The following is a 24436-nucleotide window of genomic DNA, read 5'->3' as shown; positions in this document are numbered from 1 at the left end:
TATCTGATATGAGAATAAAATAAGAAGCGCCACATGCAACATTGAAACTTTAAAGTAGTATCAATATCCGCACAATTGTACAAACATCGCTACATCGAACCGCTTCTCAACGGGTTCTTAGTAGTATGACCTAAAGCGTTGGTAATGTAATTTGTGCCTTAAAGTTCAATAACAAGAAATGCATAGAAATTCGATATCAGGTTAAATAACAAGTTAAAAAATAACCACGTGGCCATTTTATGAACACAAGTAGGCCTTCATATAATTACTTCCTACCATCTTCTCTTGTTTTCATAATCTCCAAGGAACTGTTTGGTCCATCACCAACAGAAGTGAAGGCCAACATTTGAAATTCATATTCTGTGTACTTAACAAGTCCAGTGATATCTCTAGCAGTGATTGTTCCATTGTTAATAGTTATGATGGTTGCTAGTTCTCTGGAGCTTTTCCTTTTGTAAAACAATCTAAATCCTACAATGATTCCATTTCTGGAGTCTGCTGATGGTAATTGCCAGGAAGCCGCTATACTGGTGGAAGAGCTTGCGGTCAAGGTGAGCTTACCAGGGGATTCCGAAGGAACTGCAATGAGGGAGAGAAAAACTCCTCAGTACAGCATTAACATCCGTTTTCGAAATGTTTGCAACACAGAAGTGAGTAAAACAATGCCCGTGCATTTCTTTTACAACCAATCACTCACGTCTGTCTCAAAGCCTTACTTGTTACTCCTCGTGGATTGCCAACTGATAGCGATCATGCCAATTAAGGAACCTAACAATTACAGTCCAAGATTATTATTCTCACCATCTTCCATTGTTCTCTCAACTTCTACAAAACTTTTTGGTCTATCACCAACAGAAGTGAAGGCTAACACTTGAAATTCGTAATCTGTGTACTAATCAAGTTTAACTACGATTTTGGTGCGAGTTGTTCCGTTGTGAATGGTTATGCTAGTAGGTTCCAAGGTGCAGGATTTCTTTTTGTAAAATAATCTAAATCCTATGATGATTCCATTTCTGGAGTCCACTGGTGGTAACTGCCAAAGTGCTGTGATACTGGTGGACGAGTTTGCGGTCACAGACAAGTTACTTGGAGGTTTAGAAGGAACTGCAGTTTGTAAAAGGAGAAGCTACATAACATCTTCAGTGACCAGGCTTTTGTGTCAAGTAATAAACATAAACATCAAAAGAAACCTATTGTAAACACGAACAAACGCAGAATGTGCATGAGACGACGTTTACAATTTGAAATTTTTGTTTTCAGTGGCCGCTGGGTAGTAAAGTATGTACGTAAGGTAAAATTTCAAGCCTAACTAAGGTATAAGTGTACCTCCTTTTGTCGTAGCATTTAATAGCGCGTGGAACGGGACAAAGCAAGGGCATTCTCTTTGAATGGACTACGGGAACAAAACTTTGAAAATGGAGCTTGCGAAAATAGGCATTCCATTAATCAATATGTATTTTGTATTTGCGATATTTAAACAGGCTGGCCTAATTTATCTTGAAGCTGGGAGGACCTTTACAGTACTGTGCAAAAGTAATGCGAACGATAATCGCCGAATATCGCGATATACCGGCGATATTCGAGCGGCATTTCAGCTGGAGCGATATATCGTTGAGTTCCTCGCGAATTATCGTTTCAGCTCAACGATGTATCGTTTTCGCCTGCCTATCGTTTGCATCCAACGAGATATCACTGCCGCCTAACGATATCTCGTTTACAGTAATTAATAATCATGGTAATTGAACTGAGTGGAGTGCAATTTGTATAGGTAATCACACGATTTCGAGTGCAATTTGGAATAAATAAGCATGAGTAGATTTTTTCAAAGACTAAAGATTATCTATCAGTAATATACATGAAAAAATACGAGGTAGCTTCTCATAACTAAGCAGAAGAAAAGCGCGCTCATCACGTGCAAAAATAATTTATTCAAACTCTGCAAGTGACATTGACCTTGACATTGACTTTAACATTGACCTTGACCTTGACATTGACATTAACCAATCATTCTGACCAATCAGAATGTCTGGTTTGTTTCTTTCTTTGCACTGAATTAACCCTCTTCTGCACTGAATTAACTCTCTTCTGCACTGAATTAACTGAAAACTGCATTCATCTTAACCAATCAGAACCGAGAAATTTTTTCATGTATATTATTTGGGCTGAAATCATACGCGTGATTTCAAAATCGAACGGGCGTGCAGCGCGAGTTTGATTTGAAAACACAAGTATGATTTCAGATCAAAACTGCACGACACGAGGTTCAATTACCACTTTACTACATCCATTTTGAAATCGCTCAAATACAGGACTTGGTCAATTGAAATATTTTCAGTTACTGATGCAGTACTTAGCCATTTCTTAAATAAAAAGCGGAAACGGAAACGCTTTTACATCTTATTTTTATGCAAAACAGAAAGACCTTGACGTCATGTGTGAAAACTCAGTCAAGCATAAAATGATGCGATTTAGAGCAAAAAATGCTGCGATTCGTGAATAAATCGCAACAATTAGAGCCAATCATTACAGGGACCACCAGTGATTTCAAAATGGATGTAATAAAGCGATTTATCGTTTGCGAGATATCGCCACCGCTACGCGTTAGATCAGTGAGGCAACATTGTGCCGCTCGGCGAGTTTTCCATCAGATTGACACTGTCTGAGTGTGTTGTTTAGTGAACATTGTGCGTGATTCTATTCGAATGTCTGTTTCACGCATAAGCGTAAAATCTAATTTTGAGACGACAGAATAGTTAGCAGAACATTAGCACGGGCGTGGAAACTCAAGTTTTGAAGGTTGAAAAGCGAAAATGAGAAGTTTAACCTACGGTCTTCCCTAGAATGTCTGAACATTTGCATATTTTATAGCAAAGAGAGCACATTGCCCCTTAGTCTGAAGCCTCAGTCAATAATGTATTTGTGGCAAAGTCACAATGCGGCAAAAAACGGTTATTATATATAAGAGAATTGGCGTTTAGTTATATCTAATCACTCACCATCTTCAATCGTCTTTGCAAGTATGAGAGAGCTCTTGGGTCCATCACCAACAGATGTGAAGGCCAACACTTGAAATTCATATTCTGTGTACTTATCAAGCCCGGTGATATCTTCAGAATAGATCGTTCCATTGTTGAGAGTAATTATGGCTGCCGAGCCTCCAGAATCCTTTTTGTAGTATAATTTAAATCCCGCTATGATCCCGTTTCTGGAGTCTGCTGGTGGTAACTGCCAATGAGCTGTAACACTGGTTGAACTAAGTACAGTCACAGTGAAACTTTCTGGAGCTTTGGAAGGAGCTAAAAAAATTCCACAAAGAAACGCATTAAATTACGACCGACAAAACTCTTAAACAAAAAAGTATTTGAGCTAGTTTCTTCAAACTAAATGCATATCATGTACAAGCCGCAAATCTTCTACTAGAATAATTCAGACTGTCATTTAAATACACTATGGAAGTGTTTTGAACTATTTAAGAAAACCGCAAAATTGAATTAAAAAATAACCAAAAATTTTAGACTTAAAGTCTTCAACAAGAAAACTCTTCAACAAAGAAACTGTGGTGCTGGGTATTACAAGATAATTTAGTTTTATCAACTGAGTTGATAATGTGAATCGGCCGCCGTGAGGAGTTTCTAAAGCTCACGTTTCGGACGCTAGCCATTCGTCATTCGCTCTAATGAAGGGCTACCGCTCGAAACAGCAAACTGTTTAACAGTTTTGAAATGCAACTAAAAGACCCCATGAACGATTACTGAATAGGTACATATGTTTTCGACCAATACACAAGAGGAATAAAGCTACCATCTTCCATTGTCCTCTCGACTGTAACAGCACTCCTTGGTCCATCACCAATAGAAGTGAAGGCCAACACTTGAAATTCATATTCGGAGTATTTATCAAGCCCAGTCACATGTTTAAAACGAGTTTGTTCGTTGCCCATAGCTAAAGTGGCCGGTAATCCTGAAGAGCCTCTCTTCTTGAAGAACAATTTAAATCCTGTAATGATTCCATTTCTGGAGTCTGCCGGGGGTAACTGCCAAGATGCTGTGATACTGGTAGAATTGCTCGCCGTCAGTGAAAAGTTACTGGGGGCTCTCGTAGGAACTGTAATCAAACGAAAAAACAGGTAATTATGTACTCAAATAAGATTCACACCACAAACTATGATACTCCGTGTAATTACTATTATCACCAATAATTAATCATAAAATGATTAAGCGCCAATGCTATGGTTCAGTTGGTTATTTTAGTAACAGTGTTATAGATAACGTTAGCAAAGTAAGTAATGTAACCAAAGATGATTTTTTTTCTAGCTCCATGCGCAAATAAACATATCATCAAACAACCTGTATAACCCATAATAGCATATCTTTCTTGGAAAATTGGTAACCAAATTCACTCGTTATTAGTTCACATTTGTTACCATCTTCCTTAGTTCTCGCGATTTCAACAGAACTCTTCGGTCCATCACCAACAGAAGTAAAGGCCAACACTTGGAATTCATAGTCTGTGTACTTGTCTAGTCCAGTGACATCTTTACTATCAATCGTCTCATTTCTAATGGGTAAAGTGTATGGTAACCCGCTCGAGCCTCTCTTTCTGTAGTACAGTTTAAACCCCCGGACAATTCCATGCCTGGATCCAACAGATGGTAGCTGCCAGGATGCTCTAACACTTGTAGACGACCTTGAGATCACGCTGAAGTTTCTTGGAGGTTGGGATGGAACTAGAAATAAAATAGTTCCTTTAATTTCTTTATTTCCACATAAAAGAGTACATAAGGATTACCGTCATTTACGGTGTTTTCTGAGTAAATGTCGACCTTTAAAGAACTTTTATTAAGCAACACTTGTGAAATGAATTGATGATTATGGATTAAACATTAATTACAACGTGCTGACAGAACTAAGGTTCAAGAGATAAAAGAGAATTCGTCCGATAATACCGATACAATTTTGAGGGATGTTTAAGTTGTACTCAATATTTAGAAATTTTTTAATCCAGTAAACAAGAGGAAAAAAGCTACCATCTTCCATTGTCCTCTCGATGGTAACAGCACTCCTTGGTCCATCACCAATAGAAGTGAAGGCCAACACTTGAAATTCATATTCGGAGTATTTATCAAGCCCGGTCACATGTTTGAAGCCAATTTGTCCGTTGTTCATAGTTAAAGTGGCCGGTAATCCTGCAGAGCCTCTCTTCTTGAAAAACAATTTAAATCCTGCGATGACTCCATTTCTAGAGTCTGCCGGGGGTAACTGCCAAGATGCTGTGATACTGGTAGAATTGCTCGCCGTCAGTGAAAAGTTACTGGGGGCTCTCGTAGGAACTGTAATCAAACGAATAAACAGGTAATTATGTAGTCAAATAAGATTCACACCACAAATTATGATACTCCGTGTAATTACTATTATCACCAATAATTAATCATAAAATGATTAAGCGCCAATGCTATGGTTCAGTTGGTTATTTTAGTAACAGTGTTATAGATAACGTTAGCAAAGTAAGTAATGTAACCAAAGATGATTTTTTTTCTAGCTCCATGCGCAAATAAACATAACAAACAACCTGTATAACCCATAATAGCATATCTTTCTTGGATACTTGGTAACCAAATTCAGTCGTTATTAGTTCACATTTGTTACCATCTTCCTTGGTTCTCGCGATTTCAACAGAACTCTTCGGTCCATCACCAACAGAAGTAAAGGCCAACACTTGGAATTCATAGTCTGTGTACTTGTCTAGTCCAGTGACATCTTTACTATCAATCGTCTCATTTCTAATGGGCAAAGTGTATAGTAACCCGCTCGAGCCTCTCTTTTTGTAGTACAGTTTAAACCCCCGGACAATTCCATGCCTGGATCCAACAGATGGTAGCTGCCAGGATGCTCTAACACTCGTTGACGACCTTGAGATCACGCTGAAGTTTCTTGGAGGTTGGGATGGAACTAGAAATAAAATAGTTCCTTTAATTTCTTTATTTCCACATAAAAGAGTACATAAGGATTACCGTCATTTACGGTGTTTTCTGAGTAAATGTCGACCTTTAAAGAACTTTTATTAAGCAACACTTGTGAAATGAATTGATGATTATGGATTAAAAATTAATTACAACGTGCTGACAGAACTAAGGTTCAAGAGATAAAAGAGAATTCGTCGATAATACCGATACAATTTTGAGGGATGTTTAAGTTGTACTCAATATTTATAAATTTTTTAATCCAGTAAACAAGAGGAAAAAAGCTACCATCTTCCATTGTCCTCTCGATGGTAACAGCACTCCTTGGTCCATCACCAATAGAAGTGAAGGCCAACACTTGAAATTCATATTCGGAGTATTTATCAAGCCCAGTCACATGTTTGAAGCCAATTTGTCCGTTGTTCATAGTTAAAGTGGCCGGTAATCCTGCAGAGCCTCTCTTCTTGAAGAACAATTTAAATCCTGCGATGATTCCATTTCTAGAGTCTGCCGGGGGTAACTGCCAAGATGCTGTGATACTGGTAGAATTCCTCGCCGTGAGTGAAAAGTTACTGGGGGCTCTCGTAGGAACTGTAATCAAACGAAAATACAGGTAATTATGTACTCAAATAAGATTCACACCACAAATTATGATACTTCGTGTAATTAATATTATCACCAATAATTAATCATAAAATGATTAAGCGCCAATGCTATGGTTCAGTTGGTTATTTTAGTAACAGTGTTATAGATAACGTTAGCAAAGTAAGTAATGTAACCAAAGATGATTTTTTTTCTAGCTCCATGCGCAAATAAACACATCATCAAACAACCTGTATAACCCATAATAGCATATCTTTCTTGGAAAATTGGTAACCAAATTCACTCGTTATTAGTTCACATTTGTTACCATCTTCCTTAGTTCTCGCGATTTCAACAGAACTCTTCGGTCCATCACCAACAGAAGTAAAGGCCAACACTTGGAATTCATAGTCTGTGTACTTGTCTAGTCCAGTGACATCTTTACTATCAATCGTCTCATTTCTAATGGGTAAAGTGTATGGTAACCCGCTCGAGCCTCTCTTTTTGTAGTACAGTTTAAACCCCCGGACAATTCCATGCCTGGATCCAACAGATGGTAGCTGCCAGGATGCTCTAACACTCGTAGACGACCTTGAGATCACGCTGAAGTTTCTTGGAGGTTGGGATGGAACTAGAAATAAAATAGTTGCTTTCATTTCTTTATTTCCACATAAAAGAGTACATAAGGATTACCGTCATTTACGGTATTTTCTGGGTAAATGTCGACTTTTAAAGAACTTTTATTAAGCAACACTTGTGAAATGAATTGATGATTATGGATTAAAAATTAATTACAACGTGCTGACAGAACTAAGGTTCAAGAGATAAAAGAGAATTCGTCGATAATACCGATACAATTTTGAGGGATGTTTAAGTTGTAGTTAATATTTAGAAATTTTTTAATCCAGTAAACAAGAGGAAAAAAGTTACCATCTTCCATTGTCCTCTCGACTGTAACAGCACTCCTTGGTCCATCACCAATAGAAGTGAAGGCCAACACTTGAAATTCATATTCGGAGTATTTATCAAGCCCAGTCACATGTTTGAAGCCAATTTGTCCGTTGTTCATAGTTAAAGTGGCCGGTAATCCTGCAGAGCCTCTCTTCTTGTAAAACAATTTAAATCCTGCGATGATTCCATTTCTGGAGTCTGCCGGGGGTAACTGCCAAGATGCTGTGATACTGGTAGAATTGCTCGCCGTCAGTGAAAAGTTACTGGGGGCTCTCGTAGGAACTGTAATCAAACGAAAAAACAGGTAATTATGTAGTCAAATAAGATTCACACCACAAATTATGATACTCCGTGTAATTAATATTATCACCAATAATTAATCATAAAATGATTAAGCGCCAATGCTATGGTTCAGTTGTTTATTTTAGTAACAGTGTTATAGATAACGTTAGCAAAGTAAGTAATGTAACCAAAGATGATTTTTTTTCTAGCTCCATGCGCAAATAAACATAACAAACAACCTGTATAACCCATAATAGCATATCTTTCTTGGATACTTGGTAACCAAATTCATTCGTTATTAGTTCACATTTGTTACCATCTTCCTTGGTTCTCGCGATTTCAACAGAACTCTTCGGTCCATCACCAACAGAAGTAAAGGCCAACACTTGGAATTCATAGTCTGTGTACTTGTCTAGTCCAGTGACATCTTTACTATCAATCGTCTCATTTCTAATGGGCAAAGTGTATAGTAACCCGCTCGAGCCTCTCTTTTTGTAGTACAGTTTAAACCCCCGGACAATTCCATGCCTGGATCCAACAGATGGTAGCTGCCAGGATGCTCTAACACTCGTAGACGACCTTGAGATCACGCTGAAGTTTCTTGGAGGTTGGGATGGAACTAGAAATAAAATAGTTGCTTTAATTTCTTTATTTCCACATAAAAGAGTACATAAGGATTACCGTCATTTACGGTGTTTTCTGAGTAAATGTCGACCTTTAAAGAACTTTTATTAAGCAACACTTGTTAAATGAATTGATGATTATGGATTAAACATTAATTACAACGTGCTGACAGAACTAAGGTTCAAGAGATAAAAGAGAATTCGTCCGATAATACCGATACAATTTTGAGGGATGTTTAAGTTGTACTCAATATTTAGAAATTTTTTAATCCAGTAAACAAGAGGAAAAAAGCTACCATCTTCCATTGTCCTCTCGATGGTAACAGCACTCCTTGGTCCATCACCAATAGAAGTGAAGGCCAACACTTGAAATTCATATTCGGAGTACTTATCAAGCCCAGTCACATGTTTGAAGCCAATTTGTCCGTTGTTCATAGTTAAAGTGGCCGGTAATCCTGCAGAGCCTCTCTTCTTGAAAAACAATTTAAATCCTGCGATGATTCCATTTCTGGAGTCTGCCGGGGGTAACTGCCAAGATGCTATGATACTGGTAGAATTGCTCGCCGTCACTGAGAAGTTACTGGGGGCTTTCGTAGGAACTGTAATTAAACGAAAAAACACGTAATTATATAGTCAAATAAGATTCACACCACAAATTATGATACTCCATGTAATTTCACTATTATCGATAATTCATCATAAAATAATCAATTACCAATGTTATGGTACAGTTGGTTATTTTAGTAACATTAGTGTTGTATTGAACTATTCGCCGAAGGCGAGGTGAATATCGTCAAATAATGCCCGAGACAAAGTCGAGGGGATTATTCGACAATATTCACCGAACCTGAGGCGAATAATTGTTTTAGCATAATTTCAGAGCTGAACAACAGAGAAAATTCTAAAATCATAACATTTTAGTAACATTTATTAACATTTTAATTTAACATTTTAATAAACTGCGTGGAGCGGTTTATATAGCGTCATACAAGGAACCGCTCGACCAATCAGATTGCTGGAAACTCTTTGCTCAGCTCTGAAATTATACTAAATAACGTTAGTAAAGTAAGTAATGTAACCAAGGATGACTTTTTTTAGCTACGTGCGCAAATATACATATCATCTAACAACGTGTTTGACCCATAATACCAAATCTTTCTTAGAAAATTCAGTCGCTATTAGTTCACACTTGTTACCATCTTCCTTGGTTCTCGCGACTTCAACAGAACTCTTCGGTCCATCACCAACAGAAGTAAAGGCCAACACTTGGAATTCATAGTCTGTGTACTTGTCTAGTCCAGTGACATCTTTACTATCAATCGTCTCATTTCTAATGGGTAAAGTGTATGGTAACCCGCTCGAGCCTCTCTTTTTGTAGTATAATTTAAATCCCCGGACAATTCCATGCCTGGATCCAACAGATGGTAGCTGCCAGGATACTCTAACACTCGTAGACGACCTTGAGATCACGCTGAAGTTTCTTGGAGGTTGGGATGGAACTAGAAATAAAATAGTTGCTTTAATTTCTTTATTCCCACATAAAATAGTACATAAGGATTACCGTCATCTACGGTGTTTCCAAGGTAAGTGTCGATCTTTAAAGAACTGTTACGAAGCAACACTCGTTAAATGAATTGTTGTTTATGGATTAAAAATTAATTACAACGTGCTAACACAATTAATGTTCAAGAGGTAAAAGAAAGTTCGTCCGATAATACCGATACACTTTTCAGGGATGTTTAAGTTGTACTTAATATTTAAAAAGTTTTTAATCCAGTAAACAGGAGGAAAAAAGCTGCCATCTTCCATTGTTCTCCCGACAACAACAGCACTCCTTGGTCCATCACCAAAAGACGTGAAGGCTAACATTTGGAATTCATACTTGGAGTATTTATCAAGCCCAGTCACATGTTTATAACGAATTTTTCCGTTGCTCATAGTTAAAGTAGCCGGTAGTCCTGCAGAGCCTCTCTTCTTGAAGAACAATTTAAATCCTGTGATGATTCCATTTCTGGAGTCTGCCAGGGGTAACTGCCAAGATGCTGTGATACTGGTAGAATCGCACGCCTTCACTGAGAAGCTACTTGGGCCTATCGAAGGGACTGAAGGTAAACGTAGAAACACTTGTGTAACAATACTGAATCCATACCACAATTAATGATATTCCTCGTAAAGAATTATTAATGATAATTCATTATAAAAAGATTAAGCTTCCAATACTGTGCTGAAGATTAGAACATAACGGTAAGGTTATGTGACTGACAGCTATTTTTGTAGCTACGTGGGCAAATAAAAGTATCGCCAAAGAACCTGTATAACCACTATTGGTAAATCTTTTCTTGGAAAGTGGTAACAAAAGCCCGTCTTTCTCAGCTCACTTTCCTTACCATCTTCCTTCGTTCTTACGACTTCAGGAGAACTCTTTAGTCCATCCCCAACAGAAGTGAAGGCTAATACTTGGAATTCGTATTCTGTGTACTTGTCTAATCCAAAGATATCTTTGGCACGAATCTTCTCATTTCCAATAAATGTTGTGTTTGGCAACCCGGTGGAGCCTCTCTTTCTGTAGTAAAATCTAAATCCTCGGACAATTCCATTTCTGGAATTCTTTGGTGGTAAACAAGAACTTTCGGCCTGTGAGTAATTTAAGTACCTTTTTTCTAAGTACCTTTCAGATTTAATTAGTATTCAACGGCCTTCGTCCTACCATTTGAGGCGCAACGACAATAGTCGTTTGCTAGAAAGTCCAGGTGTGAAAACTAAGAAAACATTAGGTGACAGAGCTTTCCTGGTAGCTGCTCCTTTCCTATGGAATATGCTGCCAAGGTCCGCGCGCGAAGCAACGAACTTAGAATCTTTTAAGATTTTACTTAAGACATTTCTATTTAAGGAATCCTTTCAGTTATCTTAGTATATCTATATTTTTATTTGCAATTGTCTTTCATTAATTTAATGTAAATAAATATATATAATTTATGATTTTTATAGAAAGAATTGCATAATTTTAGTTATTAATTACTGTTGTGATGCGCTTTTGAATATTTTATAGAAAAGGCGCAATAATAAATGTTATTGTTATTGTTGTTAACTGCCAGGATGCTGTAATACTGGTAGAGGAGCTTGCGACCACAGAGATATTTCTTGGAGCTTTCGATGGGACTGCAATTTCATTTTAAAGTTAAATCATGCTAGGCATAATTATTTAAGCTCAGTAAAGACGGAGATAATTAAACATACTCGATCGAGACAAAAGGTCATAGGATCTGAATATCTTCACTGACAAGAAAACAAGATGAGACAGCGAGGGCTTTCTTTCAGAAAAATCATCTTTTTCACATCTACATCTATAAAAAGAAAGCTATATGCAAAGAGGGAAATTCCTTTTCATATGACTAGGAAACGAAACAATACTCCATAATCTCTTACCGTCTTCTTTTGTTCTTTCATTCCTTACTGAACTCTTTGGTCCATCACCGACAGAAGTGAAGGCCAACATTTGAAATTCATATTCTGTGTACTTAACAAGCCCAGTGATATCTCTAACAGTGGTTGTTCCATTATTAATAGTTGTTATAGTTGCTGGTCCTCCAAAGCTTTTTCTTTGATAAAAGAATTTAAATCCTATGATGATTCCATTTCTGGAATCTGCTGGTGGTAACTGCCAGAATGCCGTTACACTAGTTGAAGAGCTTGCAGTCAGGGTGAAGTTAGTAGGAGCTCCCGAAGGAACTGCAATGTGGGAAATAACTGAAATCAGTATATATCATTAATCGTATGATCAACCATGTTCTGTGACTGGCCAAATTTTATATCTTTTTCACCTTGATTTATCACATACCATCTTCCTTGGTTCTCGTCACCTCAACGCAACTCTTTGGTCCATCACCATCAGATGTGAAAGCCAAGACTTGAAATTCATATTCTGTGTACTTATCAAGTCCAGTGACATTCTGAAGCAATGTTGATCCGCTGTTAATAGGCAAGGTGGTTGCTGGGCCAACGGCACTTTTTTCTTTATAGAACAGTTTAAACCCTGTAATGTTTCTTCCATGTCTCGCGAGTACTGGTGGTAACCGCCAGGAAGCTGTAATGCTAGTAGAAGAACTTGCAGTCAACTTGAAGGCTGCAGGAGGTTGTGATGGAACTGAAATAAACAATACCAGTTTTGTGCTCAATTGTTGATGTGTATCTACATTAACCATCATAGCGAACTGGAAAGCACTGGATATTCCTCAGAGCAATGCGGAAGATCATCAGCAGTATAGGGGCTGTGTATATGCATTGGATATACATTCTCTATACTGAACATGAGTGTGAAGTTGCAGCTTTACAAAGTAAAGGCAGAAAATTCTGTTCCCTTGGAAACCCTACTGAGTTCCACAATCCATGACGCCGAAATCCCAACATCAAGTTATAAAGAGCATGATTAACAATTAATCTAAAGCACAACTTTGTTTGGCGAAAGCTGAACCTGAAGGATCTCTGCTAGGTCTATGTGATATTTAAGGTCCACGTATATTCTCCAATAGTCAGCTCCAAATCTATTTCAACCATTCTCACTTGACCAAGACTCAGTTAATCTTTATTGTAGAATACTGACTCTACCTCTTGCCTTTAGCTCTTTGTTCGATCCTTTAGCTTGCACACATAATTATTTATTGTGACTTCAATTTTGTCGCAAGGGATAGCAAACAAATACCTTTAGTTAAAAGAATTCCATAAACTTCCACTCTCAGAGCCTTCCAACTACGATAGGCTGTTGGATGAAAGCGGATGAACTTTGCACTTGCAAATTCATGTAGACTGTTTTTAATGATGCCACTTTCATTTGAGTTTCCAGAGAAGACCTGTAGTTTTTTGTACAAAATGTAAAATCATTGTAAGAAAATTTTCTTGTACTGCACCGTTAGTTACCATAACTTTAAGAGACTGGATTGAACCCAAATGCCAACAAACTGAACACTGCTTTTGTGTCTGGGCTCTTGACTCAAAAAATGGAATTAGTGTTCAGAGCTGTCGTGTCTTTTCCCGCCAATAGTAATTATTAAAAACTGGATCATTGGATAATGCAATTCAAGACTTTTTACTGGCTTAGTCATTATGGTATATGAGCCAATAAACCATAATCTAATATCTGTAGATTGTAACAACCGGTTTCTTCTTACAAAATAAAGTCGAGAAGATTTGTCTAATATCTTGGGGGCGTTTTTTTTAATAAAACAATTATTCCACTCGCGCTTGTTGGATATGAGACGATAGATAGCCAACGAGGCGCGTAGCGCGTAGCGCCTCGTTGGCTATCTATCATCTCATATCCAACGCGCGCTCGTGGAATAATTGTTAATTGTTAAAAACTGGATCATTGAATAATGCAATTCAAGACCTTTTATTGGCTTAGCCATTATGGTATATGAGCCAATATACCATAACCTAATATCTGTACATTGTAACATCCGGTTTCTTCTTACAAAATAAAGTCGAGAAGATTTGTCTAATATCTTGGGGGCGTTTTTTTTTTAATAAAACAATTATTCCACTCGCGCTTGTTGGATATGAGATGATTATAGCCAACTTGGCGCTACGCGCCTCGTTGGCTATCTATCATCTCATATCCAACGCGCGCTCGTGGAATAATTGTTAATTATTTTAATGTATTTCATTTTTCTTTGGTCACGTGGTTTTTTAGTTTTCGCAGTTCAGTCACAAAATTTTAAGCTTTGCTTTGCTTTGCCTTTCGTTTCTCGTCCTTTTCTGGAGTTGATTTAAAATTTTTTTTCGAGCATGACTGTTGCGGTGGCACGGTTGTTTTGAGTCGAGTAAGTATAGGCTGAGTATTCCGCTTGCGGAGCTCTGAATGGGCCGATAGAGGATAATAAAGAACGACAAAGAACTATAGAGGTTTTTGACTAATCTCGTGTTTGGATTTACATACATCACAAGAGTGCTTATTTGCCTTTTACTGATATGAGCAAATACAAGCATGATCCTTTTGTAAACCTACCCTATCAATAGTATTTTCTTTATAGGTAAAAAACGTGGTGCCATCCAATGATAACTGGATCTTGTAGTTTTTTGTCCACTCATTAATACCATTAGCTCCTTGAGTAGCTACTGCACAGATAACGTACTCATACAGCAGATCAATTTGTAGGTAGTCAGCAGGATTGGTTGTAGTCTTGGGTGCCCAACCTCTGCTACTTCCATTCAGTCGACCATAAGAAGGTTTATAGTCACTACTGTAAAATGTTGAGGCTGTGAAGCTGCTGTCTGGAATTTTACCACCACTGGCCAGACCTATGGCCTCTCTTTCACAAACTGCAAGATGACAATTTAAAATAACGCAGCCTTCGCAGATGTACACAAATCATGTAAAATAATTCAAGTATTGTGAATTAATTTCCTCTTTTTAGTTAAACAAGATATTACAGTAATTAGTAGATGACAAGGGTTAGAAGAGAAAATTGATACCATAATATAAACACAATTCAAAAGCTAGACAGAGATTCCCACTATTTGATTGGTTAAGTAATTCTTAAATATAACTTTACTTATACAGCTGTACTGCACTTTGTAGTGAATTAAGATAACCTATGCTATCCCCACATTTCCTGTGCAAACAAAAAGGCTTCCAGTACTAAATTGTACAGTTAAACTGTTTTTTTTTTATGTTAAAACCCTCTGAAGTGAGAGTTAACATTATTGCTAAAACAAATCAACTTCACAAAAAAATTTGCGCAAGGCACAGTGTGCAATCAAAAGCTAAGCATTGCATTATGAATCTCTATGCAATTTCATAGATACCAAACATGACCATACTTTACTAACAATAGGAAAACAAATGAGCAGCTCACACAATAGTTATAGTTGCATGATGTCAAATTACTTATACTAAGTGAAGTGAGCTTGCAGGTTCTCAGGTGTGATGCAAGAATGCAGCCCATGTACTTTCTAAATCCCATGTTTGTGATTTAGAAGCACATCAGCAAATATTAAACTTATTTGGTGAAAATGCCCTTGAAGAAGTGCAATACTGATGCAAATTTCCCTAATGGCGAATTTGAACATTTTAAGCAATGTGGTCATTTGCTTAACCTAAAGTGAACAGAATGTGCAGTAGTTCACAGGTTCACAGCATAAGAGCATCGAAAAATGAACAGCATTGATCACCAAAGCATTGTATGTTCAGCTCTTAACTTATGGTGTATGTGATATCTATGGTTCAACAGAAAGTAAAATGAGCTGATTTTCAAATTCTCCAATGGTCAGCTTTAGAATTATTTCAATACCATTCTTGTGATATTTGGATATATGGCAATAAAAACCTTCGATGTTCTTTGATTTCAATACTTTAATCCACACACTATCCACATGGCAGCCAACGAGTACCACAACAACAACTTTCGCTAGGCATCATGGGATGCCTACAAACACAACCTTCTCACACTTCCCGTACAATACACTACAATTCTCACTTGACCAGAGCTCAAAGAATATTAGTGGAGAATATAAACTTGCTATGTCGGGCATGCCGGCCCGCGGTATCTGTCACATATGCGCACGCATGCCTCGTGCGCACCTTGTAGATTTGACAATCGCCATGTTGAAAATATAGATGTTGAGTTTGTATTGAGTTGTAGTAATTCGTCTGACTTAAATCCGTGAAACACAACAGATTGGCGACGAGATTTTCAGAACTCACAAAAGAGACGTTCAGGCCTAGGACAATATGCCGATTGGAAAGATAGAAGCCTTCGATGAAACTAACGACGACTGGCTTGCCTACGTTGAACGAGTAGAGCAATACTTTCTCGCCAACGATATTAAGGAAGACAAACAAGTAGCAGTGATGCTCAGCCTAATGGGAAACAAAACGTATGGGCTATTACGAAACCTCTCTGCCCCAGAGAAACCATCCAGTCTGTCTTTCCAAACCATCGTGGAAACTCTACAGAAACATCTTTCTCCGAAACCACTGCTCATCGCAGAGCGATTTCGCTTTCACAAGAGAAACCAACTGGAAGGTGAAACTGTAAGTACTTACATTGCTGAATTAAAGAAGTTGACACTGTATTGTGAATTTGGAGCGAGCTTAAATGATGCATTAAGGGATAGACTAGTGTGTGGACTACACAATGAACTTATCCAGAAACGATTACTCTCCGAACCAGAGTTGACCTTAGCAAAGGCGACGGAAATTGCATTTGCCATGGAAGCTGCGGCAAAAGATACCTTAGAGTTACAGGGTAGTAAAGAATCCGACGTTAACAAAATAAACACTGAAAACGCACGAGTATATAATGTGAAGCCGAAGCCCCGTGATAATTGTTATCGATGCGGTGGCACCACACATGAATCATCTGAGTGTTACTTCAAGAAGGAAACATGCCGGAAATGTGGAAAACTGGGCCACATCCAACGAGTTTGCCGCTCTGGAAGAAATCAGAACACTACCCAACGAAGAAAAGTTGATAAACCCAATCTGCATTTTTTTGAGATGAGTGATGAATGTGATGACGACAGTTTTGTGGCATCACTAGAAGTAAAAAATGTCAACCAAGTAACAGCTGGTGAGGTCATCTGGGTTACCCCAAAGAACAACGGACACACCCTGAAAATGGAACTCGATACGGGCTCAGCAATATCCACACTTCCATTGCAGAAATACAAGGAAATATTCGCAGACACACCACTGGTGGACACCAAAGCCATTTTGAAAACCTACTCAGGAGAGAAGATGAAACCAGAAGGAAAACTCCTTGTACGTGTGGAACACAACAATCAGGTTAAGAACTTAACATTGTACGTGGTAGAGACACAAGGCCCAGCCTTGTTTGGAAGAGATTGGCTACACGAGATACAACTCAACTGGAAACAGATCTGCGCCATTTCAAAAGAGAAGACACCACAAGAAACCCAAAAGAAATTAGAGAAACTCCTGGACGAGTACAGTGAGGTGTTTCAAAACGAAACTGGCACACTCAAGTCCACCAAAGCAAAACTAACGCTTAAGGAAAACAGTCAACCCAAGTTTTACAAAGCAAGACCTGTTCCATTTGCCTTGAAACCCAAAGGCGAAGTTGAGCTGAAACGTTTAGAGGAAGAAGGAATACTGAGCAAAGTCAACTTCAGCAACTGGGCGACGCCTATTGTACCCATCGTCAAACCAAACGGTACAGTAAGGATCTGTGGTGACTATAAAATCACAGTAAACCCCCAACTGCAGTCAGAGGAGTACCCTCTCCCTCGCATTGACGACATATTTGCTAAGCTGGCAGGGGGGAAGAAGTTCACCAAAATCGACCTTAGACAGGCATACCACCAGATGGACGTGGAGGAAGAGTCACAAGAGTACCTGACAGTCAACACCCATCAAGGATTGTACCGATACAATCGCCTGGTATTTGGAATAACGTCAGCCCCAGCCATTTGGCAGAGATCAATGGATCAAATCTTAGAAGGAATAGAAGGGACAAGCTGCATCTTAGACGATATGATAATCACAGGAAAAGATGACGAAGAGCATCTCGCCCACCTGGAGGAAACACTGAAGAGGTTAAAGGAACATGGCCTGAGAGCAAATCGCGGGAAATGCGAGTTTTTCCAGACAAAGATCACCTACTGCGGACACGAAGTGGACCAATACGGACTACACAAGACCCAAGAGAAAGTTGATGCCGTCGTCAATGCCCCAAGGCCAGAGAACGTTCAACAAGTCCGTTCATTTTTGGGATTGGTAAACTATTACCATAAGTTCTTACCCAACCTCGCAACCACCCTCAACCCCCTGAACAGGCTCTTAGAACAAGGCAAGCCGTGGAAGTGGTCCGCAGAGTGTGAAGAAGCCTTTTTCTCGGTGAAGAAACTCATAGCATCAGATATGGTACTTACCCACTATGATCCAGAACGACCATTGAAACTAGCTTGAGACGCCTCACAAGTCGGAGTCGGCGCCGTACTATCGCATGTAATAGAAGACGGCTCAGAACGGCCCATAGCCTTCGCGTCACGTACCCTTACGAAAGCAGAAAGAAACTACTCCCAGATTGACAAAGAAGCCTTAGCCTTGGTTTGGGGAGTCAAGAAATTCCACCTATACCTATTCGGCCACCATTTCACGCTGGTCACAGATCATGAACCTCTGACCTCAATTCTTAACCCCAAGAAAGGGATACCAGCCATGACAGTTTCCCGTTTACAACGTTACGCATTGTTCCTAGCAGGATTCAAGTACAGCATTGAGTACAAAAACACCACCCAACATGGAAACGCGGATGGACTATCACGCCTACCCTTGAAAAAGGCGTACAGCAAGGAAGTAGCTGATCCAGCGGAAATTTTTCAAGTGTCACAGCTCGAAGTGCTGCCAGTCAATGCAGATATGGTTCGTCAAGCAACCCAGAGAGATCCGGTATTATCACGTGTGGTAGAACACACGAGACAAGGGTGGCCACCAGTCAGTGAAAAAGAATTGGAACCATTCTACAGAAGGAAGGATGAACTTACATTACAGGATGGTTGCCTTCTGTGGGGCTCTCGAGTGATAATTCCACCTAAGTACCGAACACAGTTGTTAGAACAACTCCATGAAGGCCACCCCGGAATCGTAAGGATGAAGGCGTTGGCTAGGAGCTACATTTGGTGGCCAGGAATGGACAAGGAAGTCGAGCAAACAGCAAAAGGATGCACTGGCTGTCAACTTACCCAGAACAATCCTAAGACCGCCCCACTTCATACGTGGGAGCGGCCAGCACGCCCATGGCAACGTATCCACATAGATTTTGCGGGACCATTCTTGGGAACAATGTTTCTCATTGTTGTGGATAGCCACTCAAAATGGCCCGAAGTAATACCAATGACTACTACAAGCGCTGCAAGAACAATTGAGGAACTAAGAAAGCTGTTTGCGACACATGGATTACCACAACAACTGGTCAGTGATAACGGCCCACAATTCACATCAGACGAATTCAGAACATTCATGAGGAATAATGGTATCAAACACAAAAGGGCAGCGCCGTATCACCCAGCTACAAATGGCAGCGCTGAACGTTTTGTACAGACATTCAAGCAAGCTCTACGCGCAGCACTGACTGAGAAGAAAACCCTCTCCTGGAAACTGGCAAACTTCTTGCTAGCCTACAGAACAACACCACATGCGCTGACTGGAGAGGCACCAGCGGTACTCCTCATGGGAAGAAACCTCAGAACGAAACTCGACATACTGAAGCCTAACATACGGAAGCGAGTGGAAGAAAAGCAGCAAGACCAAGAGTTACGATCCAGCCACAACCCTACCCGTGAGTTAACCGTAGGTCAAGCTGTCGTTGCACGAAACTACCGAAGCGGAGATAAGTGGGTTCCTGGTATCATCACAGCTCACCCTGGACCCTTATCCTACGAAGTCAGAGTCGGACCAAATACAGTATGGCGACGACATATCGATCAACTCAAGGAGACTGCAGTAACTCCGAGCGTTAATAAGGAGTACTTCACCCCACACCTAGACCCAGCTGTGTTAGTAGGAATTCCACCAGCAACATGCAGCGCCGAAAGTGAAGAACCACAACCTCCTTCTGTGAATGATATGGAGAAATTACCAACCATAGACATAGATGTGACCAACCAACCGAGCAAATCTCCTAGCAGCCAGAACGAGATCACGACCAGCAGTTCTGCAACACCACCACCTAGGCGCTATCCCCGTCGGCTGCGGAAACCCCCTGAAAAACTAAACCTATGAACTGAACTGAACTGAACTCAATTATTTTAGATTAGTTCTGAAATTTTGGGGGGGAGGAATGCTATGTCGGGCATGCCGGCCCGCGGTATCTGTCACATATGCGCACGCATGCCACGTGCACACCTTGTAGATTTGACAATCGCCATGTTGAAAATATAGATGTTGAGTTTGTATTGAGTTGTAGTAATTCGTCTGACTTAAATCCGTGAAACACAACAAAACTTGCCTTTACACCTCAGTAAAATTACCCAATGTTAGCTTCCATATAAATAATTATAGTCATCGTGACCTCAATCTGGTCTCAGAAGGAGAAAAAAATTAAAGGAAATAAATACCTTTCCTTAGAACTGTTCCATAAACTTCCACTCTCAGAACCTTCCAACCACTATATGTAGTCGGCTGAAAACGGATAAACTTTGCTCTTGAAAATTCCTTTAGACTGTTTAGGGTGATGTTATTTTGATTTGAGTTTCCAGGAAATACCTGTAGTTTGTTGTAAAAATGCAAATGTTACAGTAATGTAGACTATCAAATTTTTATTTATTAATATCATAATGGTACTGCATCATTCCACTCACATTTGTGTTTTTACAGGAAAGAACAATGCATGTTTATATATATCGATCAGTTTCAGTTTGTAGTTCACTTGAAAGAGAATTGAACCTGAATGTTGACAAACTGAACACCTCTTTTTTGTCTGTCACATATCCTCTTTACTTAAAAAAACTGATTGAATGTTCCAGGTACATGCAGTTATTGGATTTTTCAATATGACTTGTACAAACATGTGCATGATCTTCAAGTAAACTTACTCGGTCAATATTGTTTTCTTTATAGGTGAAAAAGGTGGTACCATCCAATGATAACTGAATCTTGTAGTTTTTTGTCCACTCATCAATACCATTAGCTCCCTGGGTAGCTACAGCACAGATGACATAGTTTTGCAGCAGGTCAATTTGCAGATAGTCAGCAGGATTGGTCTTAGTCTTGGGTGCCCAACCCCTTCTACTTCCATTCAGTCGACCATAAGAAGGTTTATATACATTGTTGTAAAATGTTGAGGCTGTGAAGCTGCTGTCTGGAATTGCACCACCACTGGCCAGACCAATAGCTTCTATTTCACAATCTGAAAGGTAATTTAAAATCAGCCTTCACATTTTGACACAAATTATTCAGTTAAATAATTTAAGTGATCGATCACATAACACATGTAACTTCAGACTATAGCATCTGTAGATCAATTAATCCACCTTAACTAAATCAAAGTTCTTGCTGTATGCTGATGGTGCCCCTTTCATGAAGAGAAACTAGCTGACCACTGAGCCTCTCATTTACTAATACTAATAACTGAATGATCTCAATTCACACACACACATGCGCATGCACACACACTAAATGAAAATTTCCCCTTTGGACAAATTCACTTGTGCTCAATTAATTAATTAGTGCATCCAAGTTTATCAAGCCTCTTTTTCCTCTTTACAGTTGAAGGACAAAGGTAAGAAGAAGAGATTGACACATGTACCTATAAAATGCAATTCAAAAGCTGGACAGGGATGTTCACAAATTTATTTTACATAGAGTATGGTACATGCAAAGATACAAATAAATGAGAAAGAGTAGCCCGCTTTAAAACATTAATTTTAACCAGTTTGAAAACTTCACACCAGTTTGAAAAATTTAAAGCAATTTTAAAGAAATTCAAACCAAAAAAAAAATTTGACCCACAGCATATATATACATTAGATATAAATATCCTGAGGGTAAAGGTGCTCCACACAGCACAAGACCTATGATTGGTTTGCCATGGAAACCTTCAACAGGTTGTAGGTTCCAGAATCCACAAGGATTCATAAAAATTGAATCCCATTAAATCATATAGACCATGAATAACAATCAGACTTGTAAGCACAATTTTGTTAGGCAAAAATAGAAGCGGAAGGATCTCAGTGTGGTCAATGCAATATTCAAAGTTGAAGAGAAAGTAAAAGGTGTTGATGGTCAAGTTCTCAAATCATCAGCTCTAAAACTCTTTCAAAACCATTCTCACTCAACCAAGGCTAAATCAGTTTTGGAAAATATCAAACTTTTTCTTTAGCTCTTGCCCTTGGCCCTTAATCTCTCTTGGCTATCACAGATTATATGCTGTAAGTTACTGAGATTTTATCACAGGGGAAGACAAAAATGAAAGTATTAATAAATACCTTTAGTTGGAACTAATCCATACACTTCCACTCTCAGAGCTTTGTAGCTGTTATATGCTGTTGGCTGAAAGCGGATAAACTTGGCACTTGCAAATTCCTGTAGACTATTTTTTATGATGCCACCTTGATTTGAATTTCCAGTAAAGACCTGTAGTTTTATTGCATAAAATGCAAAATTATTAAATCAAAATTTTCTTAACGTATTGCATCACGAGAATCATGGAGTTCTGTAGAAGTACCTGTCTCTTATGAGTACCACATTTAAAATACTAATACTCTTTCTTTTGTTAGAAAATTACCTCAAAGTGCAATTATGACTATACTAAAAGTTGAAATAATATTTAGGGGGGAGGTACATGTGGCTTGTGAGAGATTATAATTAATACAGCAAGCACCACAAGAAAAAATTGGTATTCTGTAATCAATTAATTGTCTGTATTATTCCTTTTACATGTAAGTATCTCCTGAATGTTTTAAAGAAAAAACAGTAGGTTGCATAAATAAAGTTAAGATGTGATTGTTAATAAGTCCTGTTGACTTGAACTTACTGACAACTAACTGATGCTGGTTAATATTTCCTTAACTTTCTTTCATAACTTAATATTAGCCCCATGCCTTCATGCTATGCCTGGATAGCTGTTGACTGACATTTGGTTGTCATACATGTATGATCACTTTATTTTGTCAATTCAATTAATTCCAGTTGTTTCCTCTCTCCCACCCTGGGGGCTTTTCCTCATTATTTTCCTTATTAGAGATGCCCCAAAAGATTTACCATGATGACAGTCTTGTTTGCTCTTTGTGTTGTGCAAGAGTGGTGTAGCAGGAGATAATAAAAGTATAAATTGTATTTACATGACACAACATCCACTCACATTTGTTTTCGTAGGAAAGAGCAATGAATCTTCCACTATCAGTTTGTACTTCATGCGAAGGAGAATTGAATCTGAATTTTGACGAACTGAACACCTTTTTTTGTGTCCCATTCTCTTGACTCCCAAAAACTGATTGAATGTTCCGGGTACATGTAGTTATTTTGGTATTTTTAATATGTACAAATTAATGTGCATGATGTTAATATAAATTAACCTACCCGGTCAATATTGTTTTCTTTATAGGTGAAAAAGGTGGTACCATCTAAGGATAACTGAATCTTGTAGTTTTTTGTCCACTCATCAATACCATTAGCTCCTTGAGTAGCTACAGCACAGATGACATACTCATGTAGCAGGTCAATTTGCAGATAGTCAGTAGGATTGGTCTTAGTCTTGGGTGCCCAACCCCTACTACTTCCATTCAGTCGACCATAAGAAGGTTTATATCCATTACTGAAAAATGTTGAGGCTGTGAAGCTGCTGTCTGGAATTGCACCACCACTGGCCAGACCGATGGCCTCCATCTCACAAACTGCAAGATAATAATTTAAAACAGGCAGCCTTCCAAATCGTGTAAAACAATTTAAGTGATCAAGTGTACAATATGTTAATTCAGACTACCATTATCTGTTGATCAATTCAGCTCAACTTAATTGTACCAATTTCCCATTTACTGGATCGACATGTGTTAAAGATGAAAGCAACTCAATTGAAACCATTTAGGTGCCCAATAAAACATAAACTGAAAAAATCTTGTTAACTAACAAGCTTTTCCCTCAAATATTTTAAATATTTGAGTGAAAAACTCAAAGATGGAAACGAATCAAAATGTAGATAGGCTAATATTCACAGCTTGTCACCCTGCCCCACTGCTATTTTTGCCCTGTACTACAATTATATTAATTAAGAACAATTATGTATTTGGAATGTTCTATTGCCCAAATATTGTAAAATGGCATAATGTGGCAGCATAAAATAATTAATAATTAAAAATAACTTCTCAAGGGCCCCTAAGATCTTACCCATAATTATTTTTTTTCTGTTATCTGATAGTATGAAAGCAATCACTTATGTGTCAACTCACAAACATGTCATTAAAATTTACATGCTGATTGAATCTTGAGCATTTTTAGCCCTTTGACAAGCAGCTAATTTCTCCTTACAATATCACCCCTGAATCACACATTAAGGTCAGGAGAATAAAGGAAAAGATCACCAAC

General features: G+C 38.6%; 1 protein-coding gene and 1 long non-coding RNA gene across 3 annotated transcripts in view; one reads left to right on the top strand and one right to left on the bottom strand.

Moving 5' to 3' along the window:
- The window catches only part of LOC111324012 (protein sidekick-1), a 33208-nt gene that overhangs the window by 6885 nt on the left and 1887 nt on the right, over positions 1-24436 (bottom strand). For both annotated transcript variants that reach the window (XM_088737348.1, XM_088737347.1), the window contains exons 4-23: positions 23435-23748; positions 22342-22489; positions 20950-21263; positions 20473-20620; positions 14399-14712; positions 13097-13244; positions 12236-12541; positions 11824-12126; positions 9594-9896; positions 8694-8996; positions 8091-8393; positions 7472-7774; positions 6870-7172; positions 6248-6550; positions 5646-5948; positions 5027-5329; positions 4424-4726; positions 3802-4104; positions 2997-3296; positions 277-579 (exon numbers count right to left, since the gene is read on the bottom strand). In XM_088737348.1, coding sequence (XP_088593474.1) covers positions 277-579; positions 2997-3296; positions 3802-4104; positions 4424-4726; positions 5027-5329; positions 5646-5948; positions 6248-6550; positions 6870-7172; positions 7472-7774; positions 8091-8393; positions 8694-8996; positions 9594-9896; positions 11824-12126; positions 12236-12541; positions 13097-13244; positions 14399-14712; positions 20473-20620; positions 20950-21263; positions 22342-22489; positions 23435-23748 — 5628 coding nt within the window. The remainder of the gene's footprint in view (positions 1-276; positions 580-2996; positions 3297-3801; positions 4105-4423; positions 4727-5026; positions 5330-5645; positions 5949-6247; positions 6551-6869; positions 7173-7471; positions 7775-8090; positions 8394-8693; positions 8997-9593; positions 9897-11823; positions 12127-12235; positions 12542-13096; positions 13245-14398; positions 14713-20472; positions 20621-20949; positions 21264-22341; positions 22490-23434; positions 23749-24436) is intronic.
- LOC111324021 (uncharacterized) lies at positions 14078-22863 on the top strand. Its single transcript, XR_002694228.2, has 3 exons — positions 14078-14295; positions 20975-21270; positions 21623-22863. It is a non-coding gene; the product is annotated as an uncharacterized LOC111324021 (long non-coding RNA).

This window comes from Stylophora pistillata, chromosome 11 (genome assembly GCF_964205215.1).
Source record: "Stylophora pistillata chromosome 11, jaStyPist1.2, whole genome shotgun sequence".
In the NCBI taxonomy this organism is placed as follows: domain Eukaryota; kingdom Metazoa; phylum Cnidaria; class Anthozoa; order Scleractinia; family Pocilloporidae; genus Stylophora; species Stylophora pistillata.
Note: the sequence above shows the minus strand (reverse complement) of the source record. Positions and strands in the feature narration are given on the sequence as shown.